Source organism: Hippocampus bargibanti, linkage group LG13, assembly GCF_051943395.1.
Source record: "Hippocampus bargibanti isolate YZ-2025 linkage group LG13, ASM5194339v1, whole genome shotgun sequence".
Taxonomy (NCBI): Eukaryota; Metazoa; Chordata; class Actinopteri; order Syngnathiformes; family Syngnathidae; genus Hippocampus; species Hippocampus bargibanti.
The window spans coordinates 11,244,169-11,262,396 of record NC_142746.1 but is presented as its reverse complement, the minus strand read 5'-3'; the positions used below and the strand labels follow the sequence as shown (position 1 = coordinate 11,262,396).

The 18,228-nt window shown below is 41.5% G+C and overlaps 1 protein-coding gene across 4 annotated transcripts in view; it reads left to right on the top strand.

The window, feature by feature from the left end:
• Positions 1-18,228, top strand: part of lrmda (leucine rich melanocyte differentiation associated) — a 270,027-nt gene that overhangs the window by 100,506 nt on the left and 151,293 nt on the right. For 2 of the 4 annotated variants that reach the window (XM_089012353.1, XM_089012352.1), the window contains exon 3: positions 4,166-4,267. The exons of the other annotated variants lie outside the window; for them this stretch is intronic. In XM_089012353.1, the coding sequence (XP_088868479.1) occupies positions 4,166-4,267 (102 nt within the window). The remainder of the gene's footprint in view (positions 1-4,165; positions 4,268-18,228) is intronic. 4 annotated transcript variants of the gene reach the window in all.

Sequence of the window (18,228 nt, the reverse complement as noted above, 5' to 3'; positions counted from 1 at the left end):
AATAAAAATGACTTAGTGTCCAAAATCTGCAAAAAATTGAGCTGCGAATTGGGCATTTTCAGAAAGTCCTGGCCCCAGTTCGTGACGTCACGCCAAGACGTCTTGCATTGCTGGAGAATCAAAACAATGGCTTCAGATTCGGAGAATATGCTTTCTTGTTACACATCCAGTTATGAATATGATTCAAATAGTTCTGGAGAGGAAAGCATACATGTTTGCAATCGATTAAAAACATTATTCCGTGCCATTTTGAGGCAACGTTGGGAGGAAATGTCTCACCCAAAAAGAGGCAGAAAATGGCCACCGAGCACCTGTGAGGAATTAATCAGCCCTTTCCACAGAAAGATAAATTCCTTACATGGAGCTTGGACGCCTTCTTCTGGCTCTTTCTGGTGCAACACGAGGTTTTCAGACCCAACAAGCTTTGACGTGATGGAAGGACTGCTACAATGTGTCCTTTTTTTTTCGGTCAGGGGCGTTCCTTCAGTGACGTCACATACAGACTCGTCACCAACTCAAAAACAAGACTTCCAGAATATTCAGCACGACTCTTAAAACGTAAAATATAGCTATATGCGGTGGAATCTTTGTAAAATCCGCTCAGTAGAAGTCATTTGAAGCCATTTTACAAATTATGGACACAACTTGTCCGGAGACGTCGGTTGTCCTTTAAATAATCCCTTCAAACCAACATTTCAGTCTTTCATATTTTACTTTTTTGCATTCCTTCTTGACACTTTTTTATACATCTTAGTCAATTCAAATAAGCTCTTCTGACAAACCAAGTTGTATATGGTTTGTTTCCTCCAATCACAACCCATTTTAAATGCCTCTCCTATGAAATTATTTATAAACCTGATAAACGAGCAGAGGTGAAGATGCAGGGGGTGAAAAACACCCAACAACCTTAATAGATCGTCTTTGCTTGTCCTGGACGTTCCTTGTCGATACGCATTTTCATTTCCTCATTCCTTAAGCGCTCTCCGCGGGCAGCGATTGGCTTACGCCGTACTTGCTTTGCAAACAGGGTCTCTCGTTTATTAGGCACCTTTATCTTTGCACGGGTGCTGTGAAACCACAGCAGCCAGTCAGAGGACAGGGGGATGATTAAGAGCTATTAATTTTGGTGAGCTGGTAAATAAACTGACCTGCTTCCAGTGTCCTCTGAAAGACTGCGGACACACCCGACTCAGGCACACACAGAGCCTTTGCTTGTGTGTGTGTATGTTATCAGCACAGTGAATGGTGACTTTTAGTTAGAGGACGTCCTTTCGGTGGTGATGTCTCACACAAGCAATGAGCTGAGACTACTCATTTGGACCCTGAATAAGACGCTGACAGTCGCCATTTATTCCGGGATCGTTGTATGCCGTTCAGTCAGCTTACTGCTGTCTAATTAGCATTGATGGATTTAAAACAGCGTCAGCAGTCAGGCTAGCTTGCATGCTTTGTTTTAATGTGCATCACAACAATACTAAGTCCACCTTTCAGTTTTTTTATGGTGTGATGGAGACCTTTTCAATGGAATGAAAAGCAGTAATCTCTTTTTTTGAGTCCAAGGAAACTGTTGGGTGTGCATGTTAGCAATCGCGGAAAGTACAGTATAGTTAGCATCTCTTGGACTACATAAGCATTCAACACAGTGTAAGAAACCTTAGACTCTCTTTTATATTAGAAAAAAATTGGTAATACCTAACATATATGGGTCTGGAGTTATATGACCTTAAAATGAGGGCAGTTGTCCAAAATACAATGCAATGCATATTGGTTTATATAGTGCTTTAACAACAGCTGGAGCTGGAACAAAGCGCTAACATGGACAAAATGGGAAATGCTGCCCACTGGTGCAAGGTAAAATCATTGCCAGAGGTCTGGCCAGTGCTTTATCGGAACCCAAGCAAGGAAAAAAAAACTGAACTAATTCGGGAATGGCGCTCTACGACATATTTTAAATTCCCGAATAAATTTGTCAATGGCAGTGAATGAGTTAATGGAGCTATATTACTCGTACTCTGACGTGTTCATGCAAATGTAACCCGATCACATGATAAGCTCACCACTACCGTAACTGCTGTCAGTGAAAGGATTAAATAAATCATGTTTGCTGTGATGATGTAAACCGCATGTCTCCACTTCATGAGGATTTACATTTTTAACATTGTGTTTCTTTCCTTTCCATGCCGTGAGGTTTAGAGATATTTTTACCAAACAAACTATGAAAATATCAATTGATCAGGCCATGTTCATCAAGCGCTGTTACCTGAACGGTCCCTCAAATACAGCAAAGTACAGCTGCTTAAGACCATACTTGCCCCCCTAGTCAAATTCTAACTACAAATGCTGCAATACATTGTTTTCAATTGAGATTGATCTTATAAGGTAATTAACATTTTAGTTTGAGAATGTATTATGGAATTTAATGGCATTTTGCTTTCAGCCAGAGGGAAAACAAACAAAAACTGTGAACTGCTACTACAACTAACTACCTCAGCCTTGCAGCTTCTACTTTTTCCCAGCTTGTTTTTTCTGCTCTGGTCTATCCAGTGTTTTTTTTTTGTCTTTTGTCAGCCTCTCGCCGCTAGATTAGATGTTCAGGTCAATAAGGTCCACATCGGCGCTGCTTGCAAAGCTGCAAACCACCACTGACACGCAGCTGATCAAGCCTTAATTGAGTAGACATTTTCTCCCTGTGATTTCTATCGATGTGCAGCAGAGTCGGGAAAAAAGTGAGTCTCTATTGCGCTGGACTCCTGGGAGACAACATCTCATGTGTTTAACCTCTCAAACGTTAGTGTATTTCTTTCTATGTTTCCTTCGGAAACACTCTTTGCTTGGTGTGCACCTTCTGTCGAAGCTGAGCTGAGATGCGATGAGTGGTCCACACAAGGTGGGTTTCCAGCATTAGTCTTTTGTGCTTGCCAGTGCAATAGACGCCGAGATGCATCAATGCTTCTGTCAGTAGTTCAGCAGAGATGCAGATGGGAGGTGAAAAGCTTCACGGTGGCGCGAGGCTCTGAGGCAATGGCGCCTTTACCGCGTACACTTTCTACCTTTCCACCTTTGTTACCACGCCAGTCAGGACGGATCACGGTCCGTGACAAAGTGCAGGGATTTATGGATGGACAGAGCCGTGGAGTGGATAAGAGAATGGATAAGGGCGCGGGAGGGAGTTTAACACTGCAAACAAAGACAGACAGAGAGGAACGACCTGTGTTGGCCGTGAGAATGAATCATGAAACACTGGACGTGATGTTCTTCTGTTTGTGCCAATGGATGGTCCTCACATGAGATTAGCCTTGATGTTGAGAGTGGTGTGGGAGCTGTGCCTCAGGCATGGGAGGTTGTGAATTTGAGACACATCGTCAGTAGTGTACCAGAATCAGAATCAGAATCATACCGAAGAATCATTGGGTGTTTCGGCCTTTTAATCACTAGACACCCTCATCGATGGTGGCCAGCGACAGGTTGATCACGCCCACGCTTGTGTCCCATGCCCAATCAGATGTTGAGAAGCTGGTGGTGGGGGGGGGGGGGGGGGTGTTGTGTCTTAGGTTGCTGTTCTATGAGCTCAACAAGGGTCCTTCCTCTTCATCCATATCCACTGGCTGCTTCTTTCTGCGGCTCCAGACGGGACTGCGAGTTCTGCGATGTAGACAGCCTTGAGTGAAGGGGACCAGAGCACTAAGTCTGGTCTGAGGGTGGTGGCTGCAATCTCCGCTGGGAAAACCAATTGCTGGCCAATGTCAAGCCACATCTCCCAATCGCGGGCCCTGGATAGCTGTCCAACTTCTGGTTTGGCAGTAGGATGGTTGGGCTTTTTTTGTCCCTTTCGGATGAAAGGCGATGGTGCTGTGCTGGACGTGGTGGCTCTCATTGGCAAGCAGTTGATGGTATTCCTCCTGCTCTCAAGGACAACTGCCAAACTCTTCAGGACCTGGTTGTGCCTCCAGGTGTAGCGGCCTTGTGTGAGGCTGGTCTTACAACCGGTCAGGAGGTGTTTGAGAGTTCCTGGAGTTCGACAGAGGTCACAGGTTGGATATTCGCCATACCATTGGTGGAGGTTTTTTGGAGATTGGAGCACATCATTGATCGCTCTGATGATGAAGCTGATGTTGCTTGCCTTCATTTCCCAGAGATCCCTCCAACTGAGCTTTCTCTTCTCCAGGCCTTCCGACCTCATCCATTGTCCCTGCTTGGCAAGAGAGACAGCCTGTGCAGTTCTTTCAGCTTCCTCTTGGCGGCGGACCTCGGTGGGACCTCATAGACTGTGAGTGGCCACATTACCCGAGGGAGAAGTCCAAACTGCAGACACCAGACCTTGAGCTTTCCTGGCAGCTGAGTATTGTTGATGTTTTCCAGACTATTGGTGATGTCCTGCTTTAGTTGCTACACTTGATCTTTGTCTATGAGGCTTGCATTGTACCACCTGCCCAGGCTTTTGACCGGTTCCTCAGACACCGTTGGTATTGGGTCATCACCAATGCAGAACTTCACATTTTTTAGCTGTCCCTTGACGATTGAGATGCTGCGTGACTTGTTCGGCTTGATTTTCATCCGGGCCCATTTGATGTTTTCCTATAGTTTTCCAAGTAGCCGCCTGGTGCAAGCTGCGGTAGTGGTCAAGGTGGTCATGTCATCCATGTATGCCCGGATAGGTGGGAGGTGGATCCCATTCCTTGTTCGCTGTGCTTCACTCGACTTATTTGACTTATAAAATACTCTGTACAATACACAAAGGGCACAGGTCTCCTGTGTGTGATATAAAAGCAAGTCCCAGGTACATGTTTGAATATGTTTCCTCTCTTTTAAGTGTTGCTAAATTTGGTCATGGTTCATCATGGTACCCTTGACTGACTGTGAATGTGTCAATTGGGTGCTGTGTCATAGAAGCTCAAAGGTTCACTCTGGTTTTGCCTGGGGTCTCCCATGGAATCCATACGTTCCCTCCCAACCTGTGACATTCTTGTTAGGTCCCTTACATTACTCACGATGATGATCTGACTTGTTTTTTTTTTCTTGTTTTTTTCATGATCGGTCAAGGATTTCTGCGAATGAAACGTGGGCAAGTGTGTGGTTTTTGAGAACATTTTATTCCACAGTAGGCCTGCTGGTCCTGGCAGTGTGCTCTCTTCCAGACCACATGTGCCATGTCGGACCATGATAGAAGACGACACGCTGTATCACACCGGCCACATGAGGATTAAATATGACAAGGATATTATGTATCCAAGATTCCTAACTAGCCATAAAAACTGCGTCCAATTCTGCCAAATTGTGCAACAAAATTGGCTATAATAAAATAAATGACTGTGTTATTCTGGGTGAATTCAAATTGTCCTATGTGATTCTCATGCCACGATAGACCTCCAACTTTTGTTCCATAGTGTCACATTTTGTTGCGTTCCCCCACTTTTATTTATGCTAGGTTCAGACTGGGCACAAAATATTATGTTGTTCAATGTGTCTTGGGTGCTTTTGTTCATTTGGTAACTACATCCCGATTTCGTGTCGATTTTTTTATTTTTTATTTTTATTTTTTACAATGTGATGTTAGTAATGTTTGCTAGTCACATCCCCTTATTTTGTCTCATGTTTTGTTTTTCATGTTAGCCCTTCTGTATCTGCCATCATGTAAATCACAGGTGTCAAAGTCAAGGCCCGGGGACCAAATCCGGCCCACCACAATATTTTATTCAGCCCGCAAAAGCAAATCTAACTTGTGAAATTCCATGATGCTTGTTAAAGTCCGAACCAAAATTTCAAATTGTCCCATGTAAACCCCAAAAACAGTCATTATATTTTACTTCAAATTTGAAAACTAGCTATTCATTGTTTTGTTGGGTGCTATGTATATAATATGTGGAGATGATGAAACATTTGTTTTCCCAAAATTCATAACGGCCCTCCAAGGTAAACCGTAACTCCGATGTGGCCTGCGACAAACATGAGTTTGACACCACTGATGTAAATGAAGCCTATCCAATTGGAATTTTGATCATGAGGTGGCTCCTAATTACTAGTGAACTAAGCCAGCCTATGCCCATTTAGTGCGACTATTCATGCACCATTTTTCTTCAACAAATTTCTAGTGAGAGTATGCTCTCTCATTACACGTCCTACCTGTACTTCATTACTTATCAGTGGTGTCGGGTGGCTGGCTCAGATTAAGACTAATGCCGATGGCCCCAGGAAACTGCGATTAGAATCACACTCATTACTCAGGGCCAGGTGGCGGAAGCAATTTAAAGTCCCCATATTTACAGTACATGAGGCAGGACATGCCCCTGCTGTCAGAGAAACCCCCCCCCCTCCCTGCACACACATCAATTTGACGTAATACAACCGCACTCGTCCAGCAAGGACACCTGAAGGCCAGGCCCTGGTGTGACTTAATTGACTAGCTGGCTTTTCCTTGTGGCTTTTCATTTATTCCAACCCAAGACTGTTTGGTGTCATGGTGCTCCACAGCCCTGCATTTGTAGGGATCTTGCAGGAGTGCATGTGTCACAACCACTGACCTCAGAACAGTCAATATGTGGCGATCAAATGTCAGTAGGATCGATCCAGAGCTTGAACTATGTGTACGCTTTTGAATGCATATACTGTCACTGTTAGTCAATGAAGGGTTGGTATCAGTGACAGATGCGTGTCTATCTTCATGATGTCTTTTTTTTGGCTTGTGCTGAGTAGGAGAAAAAACTGAAGTTGAATGTATTCACTGTTGAATACGCTTCTTGATGATTCCAGCAGCTCACTGTGTCCCTGGGTGACACTTGTCCTGAGGAATTCCAGTCGGGGTCAGCTGTAGGGTGGCTGTCGCTCAATAATGAATGATGAAGCCATCAATTAGTGCCTGTTCCCATGGCAACACTATCTGGGTAATGATATCATTGCACTTCCTTCTCCCCTTGTCCTTCTGAAAAAAGTAAAATTCAATACCATTGACATGTTGGGTTTAGTGTTTTGGTTTTCTGTTGATAAGATGCAACAAGACTTTATTTTAGCAACTATTTGGCTTGGAAATAATACTATGGAAAATGAATGGCTAAAATGAGCTTATCTTGATTTATAGTGGAACAAAATGGATTTTTTGTTGGCATGACTGAGTTGTATCAGAGAGCAACTTCCTCCCAAGTTTATGTAATTAGTACCGATCACCTTTTGTTTCTTCTCCTGTTTTATCAGTTGATTGTGACTTTTCACAACTGCAGCCCCAACAAAGTGCTGATTTTCCTCATATTAGCTCTTTTTTAAGCAAAAACAACAGCAAACGAAAAGAATATCAAGACAACATGTTTAACGGTCTCATGTTTCCTTTACATTGCGGCCGCTATGTATTTTCTTCATTATTAATATCAATGACGACAGTGCAAACAAAGCAGCAGATTACCGTGACGCAAGCATCCTTTTTTTTTACTTGCTTCAAAGGGTAAGACAAGTACAAATGATACCTGCCTGCTCTTCCCATATAATCGAGAATGGCATTGACTGATTGATATTGTAATTCTGGCAGTGGAGTAATGTTTAACAGCATGCCTAAAGACAGTGGTAGATGGCCCTCCCCGCTGAACACCTTTTCTTCTTTATGGATCTGCCAAGCTTTGAGGACTGGTTAAATGCTGTCAATCATTGATTTTGCACTCTGACAGCAGAGTGATAGCTGCCGTGATTGAAGGAGTCTGGCTTTTGTCGTTGTCTCTTATGCTACAAAAAAATATTACTTCTTTTACAGCTCCACCCCCAATCCCGCTTTTCTTTCCCGCTCTCGCTTTTTTTCAGCAAATGGGCATCAACGGGCCATGAAGTAATCAATGCTGATGATCCATCTTGGAGCCTGTCAATATGTTAATGAGCATGCCTCATCGTTATTGCCGCCAGGTCATAAATCACTGCCTCTCTACCAGAATGCACAGCAGCTGGTGCAACAAACCGCAGTCCAGGAATAAAACACTGTCTTTTAACGATTAATGTCCAAACATTCGGCTGCCCTGTGCCTTGATTGTTTTCACATGCCAAAAAAGTGTGACGGATTGTAGATCAATAAGACAAAGTGTTTTAATAAAGGGAGCAGTTGCAAGTAAATCATTGCAGTTCCCTGGTAAGAAATAATTGGATACCTGCTACGCGCAAGCCTTTTTTTTTGTTACAAATGCCTTTGTCGCTGTGTTCTGGGAGACGATGAAGCACTTGCTTTCCTCCTCATGTTATTCACCCCCTTCTCAAATAGCTTCAATCAACTGCTCATATTTCCATTCAGTCCACAGACGAGGAGAGCATGTTTTTGTAAATACAGTAAAGTCTCGTTATATCGATATTCAAGGGAGTCCGAAAAAATATCGATATAACCGGGACTATCGATATATCCGACCCTGTTTGCATGTAATTTTCTCCGTGCGTGCATAGAAATAGTATCGATATAACCGGGACTATCGATATATCCGATATCGATATAACGAGACTTTACTGTATGTAAATTTTTGTATTCTAATGTGACGAAAACAATGTATTAAGCAAATATTCATTTTATAATTGCAGTAGTAAGCATTCCCATTTCACCTTTTCATCGCCTGGTTCGAGACATGCTTTTTTTCCCCGCTTCTGAATAGTGTCACACAACTGTGACAACTATCCAATAATAAACTCATCAAAAGTAACATGGCATTCGAACGAATAACAAAGAGACGAATGAGCGTTTCCTGCACTTAGCCCTCAATATTATAGCTGTTGATAAATTTCACTTAAGAAGAGGCCATACAAATCATTGGCGCAATTTGGAAAATGTGAAGTCACCTCTGCAGCGCAGCCCAAGCTGCGCTAACAAATACCAACTCAGGGTAGAACAAGGTGATTCCATATTTAACTATTTGGACCTGTTGACTCATTTTCTTCAAGATTTAGACTACTCATGTGGAGTATAATACTGGATCATTCTGACCGAATGTGCAGCTTCAGGCTAAACTAAGATTAGGATGTCCTCATTCATGTGTTTCTGTTACTGGCTGAAATTTAGGGTACCTAATGTTTTATGTTTGGTTGTTTTGTTGTCTTTAGCACACAACAGCAATTTTGGGGCAACTCAATTTTTCTGAACTTTTGGGGTGTTATAACTCTAGGGTACTGCTGTATTATGAGCTGGTTAACAGTACAAACAACAAGTGGTATTTGCGTACTCTTTAGGTTTTCAGCTTCAAACATTCAAGTGCAGTCTGCAATCTTCCCTTTGGTGTTCAGAACCAAATAGCATGTGCAAGCAGTGGACACTCCAATTATTCACAGGCACCGAATTGACTTCAGCCTCTTGACAGTTCGAATTCCTGTGGCCTAAATCACGCTGGCAATAAAGCACAGCTCTGCATTCTTTTCTCCCTGGCTGCTAAGTATTATCATGATGAATCTGCTGCTCGGGCGTGTGCTCGCTCGAGGCGGACGCAGCAGCAGTTGTTTAAGTTTTCCAAAATAAATAGAAAATAATTCAACAGAGACAGATATAGCAGAAAGGAGTCTGGGTAATGGCAGAGTTTGACTTGTGGAAGTTGCCTTTCTAAATTGTTTTTGTTACTCAGATAAGGAACATTAACTCCAGATGTCAGGCCGAGTAAATAATGTATCAGTCCACTTCAATGAAGAAAATTGAGATTTCTTTTGAACCGTCATCTATCAATATCTGTGCTCTTCCTCTACGTCTGAATGTGCTAATCACCGAGCCATGTCAAATTTGATCAGTTTTCCACTACGTCTTACCGTTTGGGAACAGATGTGCATCAATGTGTTAACGCGTTGCCCTACAACAACACGATCATTTAATGAGACCCGGCTGCCATGTATTGTTACTTAAAGCAAAGACATACTGTTTATTTTTTACATGAATGCTCACAACTTTAGCTAAACTAAGCAAAGCCATTCATAATTCAATTTAAAAGTTGTTTTTTTTTGCCATGCATCAAACCAGCTGTCTCCATGCCAACCGAGCAATCTAGTTTTCAATCTAGCTACCCCATCGAGCTATAAAATAATGTAATGAGCTAATCAGAAAACCTTTATTTATCCCACAATGGGGCTATTTGCTAAATGAGCTAACATGCTACACACTTCGTCAGTTCTTTACCTACTAATACATCATTTGCAAATGTTGCTCCTGAACCAACAATATGACTATCACTTACTATTCAGTGAAATATCAAGCTAGCTATCTACCAATTCTTCTAGCGATCAAGCAAGCTAGTTGTTGCGAAATCTAGCTCCCGGTCAAGCAATCCATCTTTCTCGTCAGTTGTTTGCATGAGCTCAGTGACCCAGTAATGTTCTAAAACGGTTTCAACATAGCACGTCATTTCAAGCTAATGACATTCAGCCGTGCTTGCGGCCAACTGGGAATAACTGTTGATAGGGACAATCAGTAAGGAGTGAAAAAATGTTTAACACATTTGGCAGTGGAACAGAGACTGGCCCACCACAAGATCTATTAACTCATAGCTAACATTGCCGGTGCGCACATGAAGAAGTAGTGTGAATCCACCGCACTTGTGGCATTTTAATGAATAATAATTAAGCTCCATGAGTGTAACCCAGAAAGAGAGCCGTTTTACTGGTATGGCAAGCATTAGCGCACATGTACAATATCACACGTGCTTTCGCAATCATCACACCTGATAATTATACGTTTCCTAACTATCAGCGAGGGGTGTAGTTCTGCCTCCTTGCTTCAATTATCATAATTATTACCCCTTTGTTCCTTACGGAAATATATATAGTCTGGCACGGAATACGTAATTCCCGCATTGAACACTTGGATTTACAGTGTATAGAAATGTACAAAAAGAACACCACCGGTTAATGTCTCATGTTTTTTTAACAGCATGACACGTCACAGTTTTGCATTTTGCCGGGATGGCGATCCTATTGACACAATGTACATAAATTGAAAACATTTGTCTAAAAACAAAAATACTTGGATATAAATACAAGTACTGATTCTTTTACTTTCCGCAGCTTTAAGTACAGCTTACATTTAGAGAAAGTAAGTAGTAGAAAGTCCAAGTATCTGTTTTCAAATGTAATAAGATAAAAAAAAACAACAGTTAAAAAAATACTTAAAAAATATAAGTAAAGTCCAAATAAATGAAAAATCAGTACAGTATTGAAGTATCTAGACATCCCACAACTGACAGTTTTGCACATCAGCCGTGTGCGTCACTGTCATGGCATCCTTCCTGGGCTGTAACATAAAACCTTTGTGGCTTTAGCTCACATTTCAATCATCGAGAAGGCGCGTCATTAGGTCATGTTATAACACACAGCAAAGCAGTCGGAGCCCCTGCAGCTTGTTAGTAGCTCGACTCTCGCCAACAATGTCAACTTTTCTTTGGGGTTGATTTACACTGTTATTGACAGCTATGATTACTGTGAGGGCAATAATTGCGGCTTCAAACCACCAAATCTTGTGAGAACGACTATGACTCTGTTGCTTTTATACAGTGCCAGTAAAATTATAAATATGTTTAATATACTGTATGCAGTACCAGGCGTCTAATATGGTTAAAACTCCATAGTAACTGTCAACTTTACAAATGTCATGTCTTCTGTCTTGGTGGTAGACCTTGTAGCAATGGTGTCATGTTAAATATATGAATGCTTACCCCCCTTTTTTCCCCCTTGGGTACATTCCTTCTTTTTATTTATTTTTTTGTCGCAAACTGGAGGTGGCAATTCCACATTAATTTCAACAAAGTTCATGAAGTTCGAGGAAAGTCAGCAACATTGGCTGTTTACATTTTTCAGGATCTTCACAGGTATCCCATGGGAATTACATGAGATGAGAGTCAAATCTCGTTTTTATTTGGACGGGACAGTATTTTTGTCTCCGGGTTAGGATAGGATGGGAGTGAAAATACACTCCTGTGTGAACCATAAACACACACTTTGTCAGTCAAGCTTTTTACATATGCTAGGTTGTTCTTCCCCAGACACAGTTGTTTAAAAAAAGCTACATTAATTGTTGAATTATTGATGAAATGCAGAATTGGTTATCTTATGTTTGACAAAATTCCTTCATATAGAAATTTTATCTTCACTTAATATTAAAAAATGTGATTTAAATGTTTTGAAATCCTATATCCATGCCTTGTGTATGTCACTCATCTTGCCGTCATGGCAAACACGTTGGATAAATGGTACTTCTACTGATAGCCATTAAACAGTAGAGTCCTGTTTTTTTTTCCCCCAAAGTCGCTTCAACGATACGATGTATCCACACTCGATTCCTCACAATTGACAGCATTAATCATTTTCTGCATGCCTATTATCTTTGAATTTGTGCAATTTAGTCGATGTGCAATTGATGCTAGCTGGCCCTCAGGTGACTTGTGTACAAAGCTCCCATTTGTCCATGATTAATAACATGAGTCGACGTTGAGGTTGATGGATGTATCCACATTGAGAAAAGCTGAAACACATTAAAATGTGCAGTATGTAAATATAAATTTTCTTGACACTGTATATGCATGAGGGACCACTGTTGTTTTCTCACAAGGTGCCAAGCTTTTGGCTCAAGCCTTGGGGCTCATGCTATAAAACACTTTATCATGTTTTTAGTCTTCATGAATAATTAAAAAAAAAGGAATTACTTGCCATGTACAAAATTCATATGCTGGCGCAGCAAGGGAGGGTGCGGTTGATACACGAAAATTAATTTTCCTTTCTTCGTGAGTGTGACGGGAAATCAATTAATCTTGATGTATTATTTCACGCCGGGCAGAGTGGCTACAGCTGTTCTCATTGGAGAGGTCATATATTATACTTGGCGGCTTTGACAGCTGCTGAAGGAAAAGGCTGAAGGATATCGGGCAGGTGTAGCAAGCTGGCAAATAAATAAATACATATTATGGTACACAAACCGTTGCCAGCTAAATAAAGTTATGGCAGCAAGAATGAATTACAGGATCAATTCTTTTGGATCTCTCCCTCCACCCTGGAAAAAAAATTGTGACTAGCTGCTGACATTGTTAGCGATGTTCCCATTTGTTTGATGAACTTGTCATGTTGTACTATTTATTTATTTGTGTCTCCTCTTTTGCCTTTTTGGTGTTTGCGTGGCGTCGTAGGAGGAAAAGGGAGCGCTGTTGGAATTGAGATTTACCACCCGTCAGATAAATGTGTCCAAGTAATATAACACTGGGGATAGAGTGACAGAGCTATTTACTGCCTGCTTTAAAGTTTTAGAACTTGTCACACTTTGTACTGGTTATTGTCTGTGCCTTGGCAATGTCCCGGCATCATCGCCCGTGAATGGGAAAACAGGTTCAGATGATGACTTTTTTTCATGGGAGGGAGAGGAGCTAAGTAACAACTTAGAAAGATTGCTAGCTTATGAACAGAGTTCCTGTTCTCTCCCAAAGGTGGCGACATAACTCTAACCGGGACACAACATGAATAATCGAACATAGTTGTAAATTGAATAAATATAATTGCGGTAAATATTTATTTTAATGCAACTCTTGGAAAACATCATGGAATTAGCTTGCCTTCTCATTTTGTGGGATGAGATCCGGTATTTTTATTTATTTGTATTTTATTTATTAATTTATTTATTTATTTATTTGTGTCATATGTTGGACCGTAATTTAATCAATACGATTTGTATTTGACATTTTAGCCAGCACAAACTGACCTGTAATGATCTGATTTTTATTTGTTCGAGCAGATTGATGGACATGATGCAGTAAAACACTACATTCTGAATCTTCCTATCTCATTGTCACGTTCAAAATCTCCTCAGGAAAAAAAAAAACAGCTGGCATTTTTCTTGGGAATGTTGGCAACCTAGAATGAACACTGATAAACTGATGCCTCTAATAACAGTCAAAGCTGGGACAGATTTATTATTGCTAAAACATTTAACCATAAAATTGAATTACTTTAAGGACAGGTATATTTTTTTCGGAATTGGGCATCTGTTCTCCACATGAATCTGAAAGAAAGACATTTTGGTGAGTGCAAGATTGGATGTTCTTCCCCGGACGTCGTCCGTGCTGCCGTAAATTCATTTCCATTTATGAACAGATTTCACTGGTCAACAGGACTGGTAATCAACAATCAGTAAACATCTGTTCCCATCCATTAATAACCCGCGCTGCAGATTTACGGCCGACGCGGCGGCTGTCGCAAATGTATTCCCCGCCATCGACGAGGGGGCAGCTTGGAGCGGAGGCGGCCAGTGCCATTTGTAAATGGGAGACAAATTACAGAGCGGGAGACAACTAAATTAAAGCTCCAAATGACCCCGGCCAGATGGAGCTCGATAGAACAAATGGAACAAGTTGTGGAGGTGCCAGTTGTACAGACGCTGAGGGACACTGAGGGAGAATTGATTCAGGAGGGCCAGTGAGCAAGCAGATGAAAAGGTTATAGTAACACTTACAGAATGACCACTGGAGGCTATTCTGCCTGCCAGCTTATGTCGCACATATGCACCAATGTCATCGAGACGGATAAATCTTACTCCTATGCGATGGCTGTGCCATGAATTTAAGTTTATGTTGGTTTTTACATCTTCGAATGGAATTTGAGTGTTGAATATTGCCGCCTCACAAATCTAATTTCGAAGATCTCAAAAATGGCCGCCATCTTATTTGGTGCTCACCCGCCTTGGATCGGCTTTGACTCTCCCGCAAAACTAATGTGGGTGAGCGCATCTTTTAACTTGACCTGACAAAGCTGTTTCATGTGGTCAGATATATTTGTTTTAAGGCAATTGTGAAACAGCATTTGACTCAATGTCCAAGGTCATTTTGTGATGTTTTTTTTTTCAGTATTGAGAAGGCTGAGTTCCAAGTGATTCATCCAAATATCTACTGCACAAATGACTTTACTCAGGTAACATCCCCATTGAAACAGAACTCCGCAGGAAACCGCAAAGCCCTGTATGGATATTTCAGTACTTAGCCGCCCGAAACACCATTGCCCGCATGCGCTCAACCAAGACGTAAAATTGACGTAAAATGTTTTTTTTTCAGGACAAGTAGCATATTTGTTTGGGTTAAAGACCGCTGGTTAATGAAATAGATCATGAATGTTGTTGTTTTGATAATGCAATGCAGTACTTTGGTCCAGGTGTAATCTGTTATTTTTGACTGAATTGAAAAGGAAAAAAAAGAATCTTTGTGTTGGTTCTGTTTGCCAAAGACATAACCATCAGTATTTACTTGGCACATTTGTCCCCGTGGCGCGCGAAGATCATGGAGTTTGAGCAGGAGATTAGCTTTGGGTTAATGAAGTCTGGAGTACAGAGAGAAATGGTTATGACTGTGTAATGTGCAGTCTTTTAATTTCCACTGTGGCAGTCTGGCCTTAATGTGTTATTTTACATTCACTTTTAGATTGCTTAAAGTGGTCACCGCTATTTGTCTTACTCATTTAAAACTCCATTATTCAGATGGGCTCGCCGATGATACATTAGGCCTCTCTCACAGTGTCTTCCGTTTGCTTGCTGAATAATAAAATATGCCTCACCAGGGATGTTTGCCGTGCACAGTCTTCCTCCGTGACATACATATGCTGTTAACACATAATATGCCACCATTTGTTTTTTAAATCCCTGCCATTGATCTTTTTTGCCTCTATGTGCTCTTGAAACATCATTATGGGAATCCCTGCTCTCATCACTCACCCAAAATCCCATTTTTGTTTTTCCATAGGTGATACCCCCCACCACCACAGGCCTCGCACTCGCTTACTTACGGTGGCCCTCTCCTTACCTTCTGATAAAGGAGGCAGGAAGTGACAGAGACTATTTGTTATGAGCGGAGACAGGGGCGACATGCACTTGATTATAAAATGTGGAGACGTGCAGAGGTCGGATCAACAATTTGCCACTGAACTTGGCTACCCATGATGCACTCTGCTCTCTATATCCTAAGGGAGGGGATGCAGGTAGGCGGGGAGTTACGAGGGGATTGGGGGGGGGGGGGGGCTCTGGTTGATGGCAGTCGGGCTTCTCTCTCTCCGGGTTAATTCACAGGATGAAAAGCTGCTCGCTGTGATGTGTCATATATCAAAGACAGGGCATCTGTAATCTTTGCTCAAGGGCACAGATAACAGACAGATAGACATGTGAATGAGATTGGGAGGGGTGGGGAAAAAAGCAACTCATTCTTTTCTGCTACCACCACGGAGGAGATAAAACAAGATTTATGACTCATCTCGGACCACATGCCGGCTGTCCGCTCCATTTTTCAGCCGCTCCAAAAATTGGTAGTGGAAAGCAATCTGCTTGTCACTGTGTCCATCAGGTGCTTCAAGACAAAATTGGGTCCTTTGAGCTTCCTTTCCCCCCACCCCCACTAGACTCTTTTTCTTTAGAGCAGTTTGGTTTTGAATGGCTTCAATAAATATACAGTATGTAAGGGTGTAAGTACCTTTTATCGCAAAGTCTTTTGGACATGATGTACCCTCCTTCTCTTAGACAGTTCTCTCCAACCTTTGCTATTTTATCTTGACAAAAAAAAAAAAAAATAGCGCTAGTTCTGACTTTTGCTAGCCAATGGTTGAGTTGCGGATGATTTGTTTGCAGAATTAGAGGTGTGGCTGGCATTACCTTACCTAAGATGTCGTGTGGGAACGCAGTAGAATCCACATATTTATTAAACTGAACAAATGCGTCTTCGACAACTTGTCACCCCAAACAACTATCATGTATTGTGCTTCTGACAACACCATCAATACCATCAATGTCAACCCTGCCTTACCCATACAACCCACAGGTGTTAAACTCAAGGCCAGGGGACCAGATCTGGCCCGCCACATCATTTGATGGGGCCCGAAAAAGCTAATCGTAGATATCAACTTTCATGATGCATGATAAAATTGCCACTAGAATTTCAAATTCTCTTTTGTAATAAATAAGAGTGATGCTACGCTTCTGTGTAAGCTCTCAGTCGTACAGGAGTGTTCCATCGATGAAAATGTTTCTTCAGCCGTCCTCTGTAGTTCTTTGAAGGTGTCGGACGTTTCGCTTCTTATCCAAGAAACTTGTCTTACTGGTCTTTAGCTGAAGAAGCATCTTGGATAAGAAGTCCGACACCTTCAAAGAAGTACAGATGACGGCTGAAGAAACCTTTTCATCGTAAGAGTGATGCTGTCATCATTTTCTTGTTACCAAACCCCACTTTGTAGTAATATAAACAATAGATGAGGATTCTTGACTTCTTGACTCATTCAAATATTGGCCCGCACTTGTTTGTCCATCAATTTATTTATCCATATTTTCTTAAAAAAACAGTTTGCTTTTTCCGGTGTTGCCTCCTACGTCAAATTTACCTTTGAGATAACACAATGGCAGTTTAATCAACATGTCCTACAATAGGGGTCAATGTATGCTGCCAAGTATTTTAACACATAATCTTTTTGCGCATATTGGACAGACGTGCTGTTCTTGTCTCGACCAATCGCCAAACATGACATCTGTTTCAAGATGAAAACCTTGAATGTCAGCAGTCAGGCGCAAGAAAAAACGAAGTCGTCATCTGTCACTCTCTTGCAGTCGTTTCTCAAACGACAGTTTGTTGCTGTGTGCGCTTGAGGAATATCAATTTTTGATAAGAATATGTCTTTCCGAGCCTTTTGGGAAACTTTCTTCGCCAAAAGCGGGGAAGGGGCTGGTCAAATTAAAATTTCAACTTAAATAACATGTCAGAGTTATAAGATCAAACAGAGCTGTTATCCGACCTAAATCTCAGGGAACTTTTAGGTCGTGGTACTACGGAGGTGTTATTTGCGGTCCCTGAATCAAGGTGCTGATGTAGCAGACATAGTTTAATTGCAGTAGATGGTGCGAGAAAGAAGATTTAAAAAAATGATGTTAAATCGGCAAGGTGAATAACCTGACAAAGTAAAAATAAAAATCCAACCATCACATGGAGGATTTCTGAAATGTTTATTACTTTAAAGGACTATGAAACCTGTTCTAAATAACATTCCCTTGTATTGACAGAGCCAAAGCTTAAACCTGTACAACCATAAATCGAGATCCAGTCTTCCAAGTCAGTAGAATGAAAGGAATGAAAACTCTTGTATTAATTATCTGCAGATGATTTGAAACCGATCATTTTCTCGACTCCATAGCTGAAAATTGCCATTGATTCGCCGGATGACAGATGCTAAGAGGCCCTCCTATTGACACCGCTCGCCATTGATGCTTTCAGTAAATTCTTCATCTAATTAACATGTCCGGGC